Source organism: Platalea leucorodia (assembly GCF_965183815.1).
Source record: "Platalea leucorodia genome assembly, chromosome: 13".
NCBI classification, from domain to species: Eukaryota; Metazoa; Chordata; class Aves; order Pelecaniformes; family Threskiornithidae; genus Platalea; species Platalea leucorodia.
Window position 1 is genome coordinate 1776201 of NC_138835.1, and position 15058 is coordinate 1791258.

At 59.2% G+C, this 15058-nt stretch overlaps 1 protein-coding gene across 2 annotated transcripts in view; it reads left to right on the forward strand.

Moving 5' to 3' along the window:
- The first annotated feature begins 3531 nt into the window (after positions 1 to 3531).
- Positions 3532 to 15058, forward strand: part of JPH2 (junctophilin 2) — a 33885-nt gene continuing 22358 nt past the window's right edge. For both annotated transcript variants that reach the window (XM_082325932.1, XM_082325931.1), the window contains exons 1-2: positions 3532 to 4358; positions 11988 to 12771. In XM_082325932.1, coding sequence (XP_082182058.1) covers positions 3980 to 4358; positions 11988 to 12771 — 1163 coding nt within the window. In that variant the 5' untranslated portion in view covers positions 3532 to 3979. The remainder of the gene's footprint in view (positions 4359 to 11987; positions 12772 to 15058) is intronic.

A 15058-nucleotide genomic window follows, 5' to 3' on the forward strand; every position in this document is an offset into this window, starting at 1 on the left:
GCTGATGTTCATTATTTAAGCTGGACAAACAGTTTAGCTTAAGCGTTTTAGTTTAAGCTTGGAATAGGTAACGAAGTAAACATGGTGAATGTGTTTAGAGCATACCTGCCTGTACTTAAGTGACCTAACATTTGGGAAATTCTGCTTTGTTTTCAAAGTCCTCCCGTTTCAGTTTGTTGGAAAAGTCTCTAGATCGCTTGGTGATTAGAGCTCTGATTGTGAGGAACGTGGTGTAATTCGGCTTCTTTGAAATCGCTTTGATCTCAGGTTGTTAACACTTGCGGTTTTGGACACTTGCGCCTCTGATTTTACTTCATAAAGGAGTGACCATCTCCTCTCCTCTTCGGGTACCATTACCACTCCAGGCAAATTCAGGAGGCAGAGTTGTCTTTCCTTGGGCTGGAGGCATGGTTGTTTCCTTGTGCCTGAAGAGGGTTTGTTTCTGATCGGCTGAACAGGCGTCCTCCTGCCCTGTCGTGGATGATGCTAATGCAGCCAGACGCTCTTAGGTTAACATCACGCTTGCTTGCAGGGCTGCCTGATGAGAAAAGAAACTTGGGGGATCAAAGCGAGATTGTTTCAAGAGGTTTTTCTGATCTGTGTACTCTTGGTTAGTGGAAAATGTAAAGCGAGCGTAACTTTTTGTTGAATGTCCGACAGGCCGTAGAGACGTGTCTGCGGCAGGAGTGCCCCGCTCTCTTCAGGGGGATTGCTGCTTCAGTTAGCCAAAGGAAAAACGAGACGATGGACTCTGTTCGGTGTGGGTTTTATGAAGGCTAAAACAGCATTTGCTCGCTTCAGTGGTCTTAATCCATGCACTCTGCTGCTTCTGGGGGTTTTTTAGCTTTGGTCAGCCTGCTCTACGACACCAGGTAGAAGCCTTCAGGTATTAAGGCCCGCAGACTTGTGTGACCGGTTGTCAGCTGCACAGTAGGGAAATCTGGAGCACCGTGTTTTCTTTCTCCTGCCCTCCGGTCTTTTCACTAAACCATCGTCCCTTAAAGATGCCTTGTCCAGCTTTGCGTTCCTCCAGAAATTTCCTTCAGACACAACCAGCTTGTGTGCACCAGCGCAATCCGTCTTTTATAAATATGTGTCTAGCAAAGGAGCATCCCATCAAATAATACAATTTGTTGAAGGAGAGAGGAGTTGTGTTAAGTTTGTCTTTATTATTTGCAGTACCCGAACTTTTCTGACCTGTAAGGTCTGGAGAAGAAATGGAGACAAACATCGCCCTGCGAAATCCTTTGGTGTTACTCGTGGGGTTTTGGTCATTTCTGTGGCAGCACCTCCTATCTTAGAACTACGTGGCCATGCAAATTTACCTGTTTTGCCGGTTCTGAAGTGTCATCTGCCCCTCGCAGGGACTGCACTTGGGTCCCGCATCGCCCTTCCGTGTCCCCGCTGTTAAATAGCTGTATTTCCGCCACCCTGAATTCAAGGCAATTAGTGGGTAACTCTTGTCTGCAATACTGGGCTGCAAAGTGCAGAATGACCTTACTTCTCAAATAATTACTCTTTCCTGTTCCCAAGCGCTTGCAGGCAGCAGCCACGGCACCGCTTTTCACCATTTCGCTGCTTTTTACCGTGTCTCTCAGTAGTGACCACAGACCCGTCCCGGCAGGGTTTGGGGCTGCAACATCGAGTGCTCAGCACCGCGTTACGGAAAGCGGATTGAACTCCAGGAGGTAACGTAAAAAAATAGAATAGGAAGACGTGAGCTGGTGCGGACTGGGAAGGGAAGCGGTGTGAACTGGTGCGGACTGGGAAGGGAGGCAAGCAGTGCTGGGCCACTAGAGGTCACCCCCCGGCCGGCCAGGGGCTGGCTGGGTGCAGCGGGCTCCTCCGCGCCTCCTCAGCCTTGCCGAGGGGGGAATGAGACTTTTTTTCTGCGAAAATGAAGAAATAAGGCCAGCTCTGGGAGGCGGCTGAGCGCACGCACGGCGTTGGTGCTTTCTGGAGTTTGCTTGCGTCGGACAGCCCTCACCGAAGGCTTTTTAAATGCCATCATCTGCATAAGTTACTGACGTTTAAACAAAGCGTACTATCCGATCGCAACTGTGCTGTGTAATTAGGAAGAGTTGCTAAGTAAATCGTTACGTGGGCCTGAACTTGGCACCCTCTCAGGGCAGTTACAGCGTCTTTGGGCTGTCAGTCCTGGAGCACCACGACGTCGAAGCCCACGGGCAGCTGCCGCTGCCGCCTCAACGCGTTCCCTTCGTAACTGTTGTACGATGCTTTGGGCTGCCCAGAAACCACAAAATGAAACCCTCTGGTTTTGCTTTGAGAAAATATGAATTTCCAGCCCTTAATCATGCAGCAAGAACCTTGTAAGCATGACTGAGGAGTCTAAAAGCTTAAAGGGGAAAAAAAGTCCAACTTGAGCCAATTTCGAGACCTGACTATTTTTTAAAAAAGCTTGAGAGGGCTGGTTCTGCCAGGCAGCACTTCTGCATCGTGTCGGGGCCCTCACCGAGGTGCCCGTTCCCTCCTGTGGCTAAATAAAAGTGAGGCCTTTTGTCATTAGCTTTATAGCGGGCAGTTGGTCCTTCTCACCTGTGCCTGCAGGTATTTTGTAGTTTATTCGCTATATACACATACTTGGCCTTGCGGGCAGTTATATATCGTACGGTGGGGTTTTTTTCTATGCTGCTTCTTCCTAGAAATGCCGACGGGGAGGTTGTCCGAGTTGTGAAGCTGCGTTAAGCGAGTCTGAAACTTGCTGTCTGTGGCAGCTTTGCCGCGGGGCCGGGGAGCCCGTCGCGAAGGGCAGGGCGCAGCCCGCCCCGTCTCGCCCCGCAGCCCTTGCAGCTCCTCAGCAGCTCGCGGTCGGCGAGGGAAGGCCTTCCGTTCACCGTCTCGCCGTGACGATGTCTCTCGGAGACGGGACGGCGGTGGCTGGGAGAAGGGAGGGCCTGGATTAGCCGGTTACCTGGCGCTTCGTTCCCTGTCCTCTCTCTGCCAGCTGCGTTCGAGGACGTGGATTGCTCCAAGCAAGGGCTGCGGCTGCTCGGTGTGCGCGGCCGTCCCGAGGAGGGCCTCACCTTTCTTTTCCAAACGTAGCGCGGCTGAATTACGCTGCCGGCTGTGAAGGAGATGTGGGTAAGTTTGTTGTCGTTGGGGAGAGGGGGGAAGGACCGTTTGTGGATCCTCTTCACCACCCTGAAGCAGCTCTGGAAATGCCCTTTGGAAGCAGCCAAGGGGGAGGTGGACGCGGTGACCCCGGCGATGGCTGCGCTTTCGCTCCCTGTTCCGACTCTCGCACCGGTGCCCGCCCCGGGCTCCCGCGGTCCCTCCGCCCCTTCCCAGGCTCTATTTTGAGCAGACATTGACTTTCCCAGCCTCTTCTCCGCCTGGATCCCGGCCGGGGGGGGGGGGGATGTGTCTCTTCCCTCCTTCATAAAAGGGCCCCGAGGCGGAGGCCGGGCTCCACGGGGTTATTTTTGGGAGCAGCTCCTGGGATCCGATGGCCTTGTTAGGGCAGCGCTGACCTTTCCCCGGCGGGGGAGGAGAGCGGAGCGGAGCGGGACGGGACGGGGCCGGCGGCGGCCAGGGCGGGGGAGCGCGGCCGGCTCGGGACCCCCTTCCTCCGCCGCGGGGCTGGGCTCGGCTCCCCCCGGGGCTCGGCTCCCCCCGGGGCTCGGCTCCAGGGACTCAGCTCCCCGCGGGGCTCGGCCCCCCGGCTCCAGGGGCTCGGCTCCCCCCGGAGCTCGGCTCCCCGCGGGGCTCGGCCCCATGCCCGCGGCCGGGCCGCGGCGGCGGGGCAGGTAGCGGCGCGGCTGCCGCTGCCCGGGGCGGGGGTGCTGGGGCCCGGCCCGCCCCTCTCCCCTCCCCTCCCTCCGGGTTCTCCGTCCTCCCGTTGCCCGGCCCCGCGGCCGGGCGAGGCGAGGCGGGAGCGGCCGCTGCCGGCGCCCGGCCCGGCGCCCTCGGGGATGCGGCAGCCGCGGGCCCGGGGGAGCGGCCCGGCTGAGGCGGCGCCATGAGCGGCGGGAGGTTCGATTTCGATGATGGAGGTGCCTATTGCGGGGGCTGGGAGGGGGGCAAAGCCCACGGGCACGGCATCTGCACCGGCCCCAAGGGCCAGGGCGAGTACTCGGGCTCCTGGAACTACGGCTTCGAAGTGGTGGGCATCTACACGTGGCCCAGCGGCAACACCTACGAAGGCTACTGGTCGCAAGGCAAGAGGCACGGGCTAGGAATCGAGACCAAAGGACGGTGGGTTTACAGAGGCGAGTGGACCCATGGCTTTAAGGGACGGTACGGCGCCAGGCAGAGCATGAGCAGCGGAGCCAAGTATGAAGGCACCTGGAATAACGGCCTGCAGGATGGCTACGGCACCGAGACGTACGCTGACGGAGGTAAGGGTGGCTCCGGAGGGGCTGGGAGGGTGGCGGACAGCGTGGTACCCAGCCCGCCACGGCGGAGGCTCCCTCTTCTCCCCCCTGAAGGGCTGACCTGGTCCCGTCCCCACTAGTGACGTCCAGGTGGGCACGGTGGTCCCCACCGAGCCATCGGGCTGCTTCGGTCAAGAAGCGGGGCTTGGGGCGCAACCGCCTCGTCAACGTGTGTCTGCGCCCCGATTTTCACAGCGTGAGCGGCTCGCCGGCTGCGGGCGCGAGGGAGGAGCAGCGGGAGCATTGCCCCCACCGGTAAAACACCCGTTTACTTCCAGCACGGTCCTGCCGTGATATCTGGAGTTCCTAGGCACTACACCCACACTCCTCTCTAGCAATTTTATTGAGGTAGCAAAACAGATGAGTAATAAAGACGAGCCTCAAGGCAGCCAGGTTTAATACTGGTTTAATACTTTAGGGACGTGGTTTAGAGGTGGACCAGGCAGTTGGGTTAACGGTTGGGCTCGATGATCTCAGAGGCCCTTTCCAACCTTAACGATCCTATGATCCCTCCCTCGGGAGCCGCTCTCGAGTGTCCGTATCAATAGTTAACACCAAACGACCTGGGTTTGTGTCGCCTGTGACTCCCGGTTCCCCGGGGACTGGTTATCCCAGTTCCTCGCCCAGCCAAACCAGCAGCTCCCCGCCGGTGCGCGACCGCAGCGAGCCGCTCGCTGGGCAGGGAGTTGTGGATGTTTTCACGGCGGATGGCAGCCGCCCACGGCATCGTAGCGCGCTTTGCCCGTGCGTCAAGCACAGCTTGCGTGCCTCTGCCGCGTTGCCTCGACATCTGCTTTGCCGAGCCGTTTTGGTAGAGTTCATCTGAGCCGTTCAGAATATGTAGTCACACGCCTTTCCCTAAAATAAATCCCTTCGATTACTTGGAAGCTCTCAACCCCCGCTAGTACACAAATGCACCGCGTAGCCAGATACTTGTTGTGCTCTGTACATGCTCAGTCTAATTGTGTTCCTGCATTAGTGGCAATTTTGGGGTTAGAAACATTGCAAGAATCCCTGGGCAAGTAATTCTGTAGCTCTTCAGTACTGTAATGTTCCAGGCTGCCGTATTTAGGATAGCTAAATAGAGAGGGTGATTTGAAAGAAATACCCTGCAAAATATGGATCAGAATTGCATCTATATTTATCTAGGATGTGCGGTGGAGTTAGTTTGTAAAGAAAAATAACGGTAATGGTGTAAATCTTCAGAACGAAAAGCATCGGAAAATGGACTAATTCAGGACTGGCTGTCAGGATTATGCTTTTAAAAATATATATTTCTCAATGAGTTGCCTGGGTACATGGCTAACTTTAAGCCTGGGAATACAGCCTTGAAGTTGACTGGGTTGGTTTGTGCCCTTGGACGTTGTAGGTGCAGACACGAACCGATTCATCCCTCCAGCTCCTTAAGGTTTCGCCCCGCTCTGCCCCGCGGCACGGTTGAACGCTGAGCTGTGCAGGTTGCGCTGCGCGGCAGGAGGCCAGGCTCACGCTGGGGCTGCCGTTACGGAGGTCGCGAGGTCTCCTTTGAATTCGCACGGCCGCTTCCTCGCTGCTTCCTAAAACGCATCTTCTAAGGATGCGGGGCTGCTGGATTGCGAGCCAATGTTGTAGAGAATTTCAAGGGGCAAAACTTGACGCAGGGGTTTGAATCTGATTAGATCTTGGACTGAAAACTTGGGACAGAAGAGGAGGAAAGATGAGTCGAGATTTTCTCCGCTGAGGATGTATAAGATATCGCTGCCGTCAGCGTAGCGCTCCCCGGGGTGTTGTCCCGTGCGCGGGAACGTGCCGTGTGCGAGATCCCCGGTGCCGCCCGAGGCTGGGAGTTCAGCCCTGATCCGTGAGGATGTGCCCTGCCAAAGCCACCCTGGGCAGGGCTGAGCTGAAGCCCCGGGGCCCGGCCGGACCCGGCTCACGGGGGCTGCGCCGCGGTGCCCAGCGGCTGCTCCTCGCGTTGGGCCATCGCCTCCCGGCTGCTCCCCGCCGTTCCCTCAACGCGCGAGCGTCTCTGATGGGACGGGAAGGCGTGGAAAGCTGCATCCGAAGCCAAGGCGGCGATGGCCAGCCAGCGCCACGTGTGTAGGACAGGGATGGAGCGATCTTATTGACTCGCCGAACCCGCTCCTGTTTTGTCTCCTCACCAGTAACCATCTGCGAGATCCAGATGTGGCCAGGCTGCTAATTGGACCTGTTAATATTTGAATTTGAGGTTGTCAGGATAAACATCTGGAAAGGCTTTGGGAATCTGCCGTCCCTCGAGTAGGGGACGTGATTCCCAAGCTCCCTGGAAGCCAGCCACGCGAGGAAGAGGGCTCTGGGAACGTGCGGCCCTTGCCAGGTGCTTGGAAGCTTTAGGTCATGGCTGGGCTGCCTGCAGATTTATGGGGATGTAGCCGATTCTAATGCTTTAAAAGTTAAATTAAAGTCTATTTTATATATATATACACACACATAAAAACTTTATACTTTAAAATACACTTACAAATCACAGACGACCCGATAAGTATAGTTTATCTTGTGGCTGGCTGAGGTTGGTGGCTAAACAAAGCCCAGTTCTGCAGTGAAGCTTCTGGAAGTCGCGTATAGATTGTTGGTGTCTGATGAGAAGTGGGCTGATGGTGTGGTTTAGCCCAGGCACTGCCTGGGTTGGTGGCTTTTTCTCTCCGCTACCAAGCGCCCATTTTTGTGAAAACTACGGGAGGCTGATGGCTTGAAGAGCTTGCCTTCCGTACCGCTGCTTGAAATCAGCCGAGGGGCTCGGAGCTCCTGGTGGGGCCAGGCAGAGCCAGTAACGGGACGAGAGGTTTCCTTGGGTATCCAGGCTGTGCGTCTGTCTGTCTGTACGTGTCTGTCTGCCGCTGTCACCAGGGAAGGGCTCGGAGCCCTTTGCCGGGGCAGGACGCGCTGGCCAACGCAGACGGTGACTGGGGTTGTGGAAGGCGCGGCGTGAAGGAACTCGTCCTTTTGCGACCTAAGCTACGAGTAAACACCCAGTCGGTTGGCTGCCACCTGTAAATTTTGTCTCTGCTGTAAGAAAGACCTCATGTTTTCAGATACTTTTGTGCTTTTGACTCCAAATGCTTGACCCAGTCAAATCTCACTGCAGAAAAAATCTCGCTGCTAATGCAGAATCGTGCTGCGTACACAGGATCCAGCCCCAAAACTAGGCTTTGCTGTACAAATAACTGCTTATATGTATCTACATGGGGGGAAAACTCACTTGCAATTGAAGCAGCCTAAAACAACTTATTTTTGACGCTGCAGTTTGGTGTCTAGGGCGCTAAGAGAAACCAGTGGCGTCAATTAACTGCGTGTGGGAACCATGAGACCGTTCAGCGATCAGGAGACTGCAAGCCAGGGGAAAAGAAATGCAGAAGCGTGCTTCAGCGGGAGAGATGAACCGGGGTGACGTGGAGCAGCGCCGGCTCCTCGGGGGCCTGGGCTGGGGCAGGAGGAGCCGCATCCATGGGCCTGCGGCCAGGGAGGCAGGAACGGGCTCCGGGCGAGCCGAGGTGGTGCTGGCTTCTGTCTGCTGCCTCCGTAGCAAAGCTCCTGCGTGGCTGAATTTGACCCATGAATTAATGCTGTGAAGTTTTTTTTCCCTGCTCTGTTGGGTTTTTTTCTGCCTTTCTTTTCCAACAGAAACCATCGGATAATACTGTTGGCACCAAAAAGAAGCACTAGGTTTTTGCTGGCCGGTCTCGCACGTGGTGCTGTGCGTTGATTTAATGTCCCTGGCCTTTTACGCTGAGTTCTTCTAACACGTCTGTCATCACAGTATCTGGGTGACAGCAGATAGTAGGGCGGTGATACGATTTGAGTTGTTTGCATTATTTACCCGGTTGTTTGCATTATTTACCTTCGCCGTTAATTATACTAGAGCTTAGAGGCGGGCTGGGAAGGGGAGATGCGACGGTGCTGACAGCGGGCGCTCGCTGCCGGGCTGGGTGTGCACCAGGAGCTGAAGCTTTCGCCTTTGATGCAGTCGGGCATCGTCCCGTGCTGCTGCTGGCAGGGCTGAACCGAGGGTGCTGCCACCCCGTCTGCTGGGAGCCGGTGTCTTTAGAGGCTGAAGGCTACAGGGATAGCGTTTTCATCAATCCTGCAAGTTAATCCTTCCCATCCTTTGAAGGTACCCAGGCAGGGCCACCTCCCTACTTTGCTCAGGGATGAGCAGAGGTGATGAACCGTGTACCTGGGGGCTTGCAGAGGAACCAGCATTTTTCATCATTCCAACAGGAAAAAATGCAGGCAATAAAGGATTATTGGGGTCCTGTCCCCCAGTAATCGCACCCCGATGGGGTTAGGTGGCTCTGTCCCACCGCCCTGCTGAATCAGGCAGGGCTGGGGAGGCAGGGAGGAGGGACTCTGTCCCATTTTCATCCTAAATAGAAATTTTTTTTCACATCCACTGGGGTTTTTTTAATTATTTTTTCTGGAACCTCAGACGCGTGTGAGCGCACGGCTGCCGGGCTGGCAGCTTTGTGCCCTGCCTGTCCCCCCTTGCCCAGGCTGCTTTGATTTTCGGGGGGCAGCGGCGGCTCAGGGACGCGCAGCCCTGCGGAGCGACCGCCCGCGCTGCAGAGGGGGTCTGCGCAGCCCCTTTTCTCTCTCGAGCTGACTGCAGCGGTACGTGCTGGTGAGCCGGGGCTTGGCTCCGCGCAAACCTTGCGTGCCCCGACGCACGGCCGCCGGCGCCTCCAGCCGCTCTCAGCAGCCTCTGGCTCCGCTCCAGGGGTGGTTTATGGCTCTGCCCTGGCACGAAGCCTCGGCCAGGCACTGAATCGCGGCATGACAGGGACCCGGCAGCGCCCGCTCGCCCCCGCCTTGGCTGGGCAGCCGCGGGCGGCGCGGTGCGTTGGTGCTCTCCCCGTAAGCCTGATGCGGTCGGTGGGTTTGGTCACATCACGTGCCGGAGGGTCAACGGGTCCCATGGGGGCTGACATCAGGCAGCCAAGGCCAGCGTCGAACCCCGCGTGGCGGGTAGGCGCGTGTGCCCCCGAGAAGCGGCACCCCCATCTCTGCCCCCTGGAGACCCGCTGTGCCGCGTGGCTTTTCCCATCCTGGTGGCCCCAGTGCCGCTCAGGGGACAGAGGGGGCCGGGGACTTGCTGGAGGGCACCAGCTGCTCCGACCTGGCCCCGGGGAGCAGCTGAGCCCCCCTAAACCTGCGACCCTTTTCCAGAGTGCCTCTTCCAGGGGGCTGACACGGTGGCACTGTCGGCTGCAGCCTGCTATGTGTGAGGCTGTCCCGTCCTAGGAGGAGGTCTCCAATGTCACCCCGATCGTGTGTCAGCCCAGCTCGCTCCTGGGCGGCGATGGAGCACCGACCTCACCGGCTCTCGGTGGGGAGGGACGTGGGGGCACTACGGGGGGCTCTGTAACTTCATTTTGTGCTAGGAAGACTCATCACCATTTTAGGGAGAGGGATTGGGGAGCACGGCAGGGTGAGGAGCTCACCCAGATGCCTGGACATCTCCAACGATGGTCCTTCGCTCCCAGCTCATGCCCAAACCCCGAACCCATGCTGCCCCCCTTATTTTTCCTAACGGAGCTTCAAGCTCTGCCAAGAAGCTGGGCGATGGCCCCTTGCTCTGCCAGACGGCTCCCCGTGCCTGCCCGCAGCCCGCAGATGCTCGGCAGTACCTGAACCCTTACTTTTTTTAGTAGGGGAGGCCAACTGTTGCAGGGAGCCCGAAATCCCGTGTGCCGGGCAGGGGCTGGCGGGGGGCGGCTCACCCGGGGCAGCAGCTGCTGCCTGCTCGGGCACTTCTTGTCTTTCCTGGCCCCCGGTGCTGTAAGTTAACACCCCACAGGCGGGTCCAAAGAGGATTTCAACGAAACCTGAAGCTTGGGAGGAGAGATTATGCTGCAGAAGTGGCCCGGGAGACCGTAAAATATGCACTCCTACAATCGCCAAAGAAGGAACTGGATTTGCTCCCTAGGGAGCAGGGTCATCCCTGGTCTCAGTAACGGCGTCTGAGGGGGGAGATGAATGCCTTGAAGATAGGTCACCCCCTTCTGTCTCAGCTCGGCCCTGCCGAGCCTCCCCGGCACCCTGGCAGTGCTCTCCCAAAATTCGGTGCCTTCTGGTAGGTCACTGCTTAATGAAAACCAGGTTTAGGACAGATGCCTGTGGAAATGCCCCCAGCACAGCTGGCCCTTTGCTTGCACGAAGCAGCACCCGGGAGAGTAAAGGAGCAGGGTGGCCTTTCCAAGGGCGTTTGTGCTCCCCCAGCACCCTGCGCCCCTGCACCCCGGGAAGGAGGGCTGCCAGCAGCCTCTGCCCTGCGGGGTGCTGCTTTGGGATGGGGTGGCCTGTTCCAGGTCCTGTAACGCTGCGAGCAGAGCTGAATGCTGCTTTTGTTTTGGGTGGTTTGCTGGTTTCTGAGGCAACTGTATCTACAGAGGGAGGAGAGCCAGGAGGCGGCTCATCCCATCCCATCCCATCCCATCCCATCCCATCCCATCCCATCCCATCCCATCCCATCCCATCCCGCAGGATTCGGTGGGGATGCACTGACCCTCGCAGCCTGCTGTGCTGGCGTGTGAGCGCGGGTGCTGTAGGCGAAGGCTGCCCCACCAGCTCTCCTGCCCTTCCTACGAGCTCTTCTTGGAGGGGGCTTCGATGCTACTAATTTAAATCTTTTGACATCCTGGTGAGAAAAATCAGAGCTGTGGTCTCCAGTTCACTCATCTGGAGCCTGCAAAGGTGCAGACCTGGAAGGGGCCTGGAGAGGAGCGATGTGCTTTTCCCAGTCCTTCCAGGTGTTGCTGCCGAGGTCCTGCTGGCTCTTAGCAGGGTCCTGTAGCCAGGGTGCGGCCCTGGCCGTGGTGAGCACGATCCTCTCTGTGTCCCCCATCATACGACACCGCGTGCCCTCTTCAGCTGCGTCGGGAGGAGCGTGGTGGGGCAGTGGGTTTTGGGGCAGAGCTGGAGGAGTCCCACACAGAGCTGCTCCGCTCCTCTCCTCCCTTTTTTGCCCATCCCTTGCTTCACGCAGCGTGGCACAAGCCTTGGTCTTGGGACCGTGGAGAGGCTGTATGTCAGGGCCAAGCAGATGCAGCTGCAGGTACAGGGGCAGCCCGTGCGATGGCCGGCTGCCCGACTCAGGGGTCTAGAGCTGGTCCTGGCAGCCTGTGAGTGACAAACTGCGGAATGGGCGGAAAGGGGCTGTCACCGAGCCAAGGAGAGCTGTGCCACCGCTGCTTGCATGTCTGCTGGGGCTACTGCCGCCCTCTCGGCACAGCCCAAACTCCAGCCCCGCAGGGCTGCCTCCCACTCCCCGCTCCAGATGCAAACCCAGACTCCATTAAGTGGCTGTGGGCTTGCACCAGTGTCTCCTGGTGCCCCAGCCCCTTCCCAGTGAGCTGTCACCTGCCAGTGGTGGCTCTGGGACTTGTGTCCTCTGCCCTCCGCTCCCTGGGGACAGCTGCTTTTGCATGGGGTGAGCACTAGCGGAGCTGGGGCTCCTCTCTTCGAGGGAAGGTGGGTACGCCTGCTCTAGGGCAGCACTACCCCGCAGCCCGCCTTCCGTGCTGGCTCACCCAGGAGCGAGCTGCCTTTTCACCCTCTCCCTTTTCTCTCCCGCAGGCACGTACCAGGGCCAGTTCACCAACGGCATGCGGCATGGCTACGGGGTGCGGCAGAGCGTGCCCTACGGCATGGCCTCCGTGGTCCGCTCCCCGCTGCGCACCTCCCTCTCCTCCCTGCGGAGCGAGCACAGCAACGGCACCCTGCCCCAGCAGGACTCGCCCGCCGCCAACCCCGAGAGCCTGCCCCTCTCGCCCACCATCACCCGCGGGGGCTTCGCCCTCAGCCTCTACGCGGAGGCGGAGGCCGGCAAGCCCAAGAAGGGGGGGCTCTTCCGCAGGGGCTCCTTGCTGGGGAAGCTGAAGAAGTCCGAGTCCAAGTCGTCCCTGGCCAGCCAGAAGAGCCGCGTCAGCTTCCTCAAGAGCGAGAGCGGAATCAGCTCGGCCGCCAGCGACGCCACCTCCACCGTCAGCCTGGGCGAGGGTGCCGAGGGCGAGGAGTACCCCCCCTTCGAGTCCGACATCGATGCCACCACCACGGAGACCTACATGGGCGAGTGGAAGAACGACAAGCGCGCCGGCTTCGGCGTCAGTGAGCGCTCCAGCGGGCTGAAGTACGAGGGCGAGTGGCTGGACAACTTGCGGCACGGCTACGGCTGCACCACGCTGCCTGATGGCAAGAAGGAGGAGGGCAAGTACCGCCACAACGTCCTCGTCAAGGGCATGAAGAAGCGTGTGATACCCCTCAAGAGCGCCAAGATCCGGCAGAAGGTGGACAGGAGCGTGGAGGGGGCTCAGAGGGCCGCGGCCATCGCCCGGCAGAAGTCGGAGATCGCGGCATCCAGGTAGGTGCTCAGGGCTGCAACACGCAGGTCCCCGTGGTGGTGGTGGTCCCCATCCCACGTGTCCCTCTGGAGCCGTGCTGCCTGCCTCCTCGCTGCGCGCCGGCGGTGAGGTCAAACGTGGCTCCCTGCAACTTCTGTTTAATTCTTTGTACTAAATGTTGGGAGAGCGGGGCCAAGGGTCCTCGTGGCAGCCCGAGGGTGTTCAGGTCCTGTCCTCCCTCTCGCCCCCTCTCCTGTCCCCCTGCAGCCCTGCTCCAGGAGGGAGCTGCTGGACAGCAGGGCCTGGCATCGGCCCCAGTGCTCAGCGAGATGGGGAGTGGGAGCCGCTGGGATGGGGAGCACCCTGGTGCCGTGCCAGGCCACCGGAGCCGCTGGGCGTCATTGACGGGGCAGGATGAGAAGTAGCGTGGTTTGGCGATGGTAAATCCAGCAGGCTCGTGCGCAGCCAGCGGAACATGTCCCAAATGAATCGGGTCTGCAGCAGAGCGTGGCTCGGCCCTGGAGACCCCAGTGTGGCTCTGTGGGGAGTTTACGGGATGCATTAGGGTTGTTGCTGAATTTTAGCAGCTCGGTGTGATGGGCTCTCTGGGAAGAGCACTGCTCTGCTGGGATGGTGCAGACCAGGAGGGAGGACCTACGGTGGGTGCCAAACCGAGGAGGGGGCTGCCTCAGGGAGCCCTGTCTCCCCCCAGGACCCAGCCGCCCTCAGCCAGGTTTTGAGTGAGTGTTTCTGCCACGAAGGGAGGTGGTGGCCAGGGCCAGGGCGGATGGCTGAGCCCACGGTGGATGGCTGAGCCCAATCCCACAGCACGCAGCCACATCCCGCAGCCTGCGACGCTTTAGGATGCTGGGAAAGGAGGAACCGGGGAGGGCTCAGCTGGGTTTGTCCCCTTTTGTCCCCCCAGCTTGTCCTGGCCAGACCCCGGGGGTGGGAAGGGGGCTGCAGCAGGCAGCAGCGGACGAGCGGCAGCGTGGCTGGGGATGCGCCTGCAGGGGCGTGCGAGGGAGGAGCGTGCGAGGGGCTGCGGCGAGCGCGTGGCAGTCTCTCGTTGCACCGGTGTCCCTTGTGCGGTGTCCCAGCCGCGTTGCCCCCACACCGCCCGGTATGTTGGGACCAGGCCGGTGGGCTCTGCTCAGAATTAGCTGCGATAGGAATTAGAAGGAAAGGAAAGTGCTAATTGCTCCGTCGTCCCTCCTGGGATGGAGGAGGGAGGAGATAAAAGAGGGGTGCCGGGGTCTGCCAGGGAAGGGCAGGGGAAAACTGCCTTCTCCTGCTTGCGTCCCTGCCTGCGTCCGAGCTGTGCCGGCAGCGCGCTCCTCCTCCCGCAGCATTCCTGCCTGTCGGAGCCGGCCTGGCAGAGACCAGAGATCGTCAGGCAGGGTCGGAGCCTTCGCTCCTCTGCCCCTTTTCCTCGGGGAAACGTGGTTATGAAAGACCTCGAGGTTTCACCTCGCCTTTCCATCGAAACCTCGCCCCGTGCAGGCTTTGCTTAGCTGCTGGGCAGTGGCCAGGACTCCAGGGCTGTCCTGCCTCGCTCCTTTTTAGTGCTGTTTAATTATCAAAGTTACTTCATTACCAAGCAGCGATGGGAAATAACGGCGGCATGGAGGGCGCCTGTTCCCAAACCCCGTCCCTCCCCTCCGAGAAACCCCGGCTCTACTCTCCCGGCGGCTCTTTCTGCTCCAAAGTTTTGCAGGGAGCGTGATTGTTTTTTTAGCAAAACCCAATTGCCTCAGAGACCGGTGGAGAGAAGCCAGCGGGATTGCAAGTGAAACGCTGTGCAGGGCCAGCTAGGATAAAAATAACAGGCTGGGGCGGCGTGGGGCCCGCCAGATCCTCCTGGCAGGGCAGGCTCAGCCCGACACCGGCTGCGCCGTGCCCGGGAAAAGTGCACGGCCGTGGTGCTACGTGCCCGTAAATAAGGAGGCTGGAGCTGCAAGAGCTGCTTCCCGAGAGCTTGTCCGGTTTACGCAAGCCTCTTTTTGTTATACACTATTTACACTTTGGATCAAAAGCGGCTCTGCAGTGTTTTCCATCAGGGGCTGGAATGCGCCCACTGCCCTGGCGGGGGACTGCATCCCTCCCAGCCCGGCTGGGGAATAATTTCCTATTAAGGAAACCTCGGAGCTGGAGGAAATAAGACGTTAGAGCCGGTTTCCTCCAGGGAGTCCTCCCCTAGCAGACCCTGTGATAGCGGGGCTGTCGGCAGGGGCGGAGAGCGCTGCTTTCCCCAGCCGTGCGATGCCCCCGCTCCCGTTCCTGCGGCTGAGCTGGACCCGCTGCAAG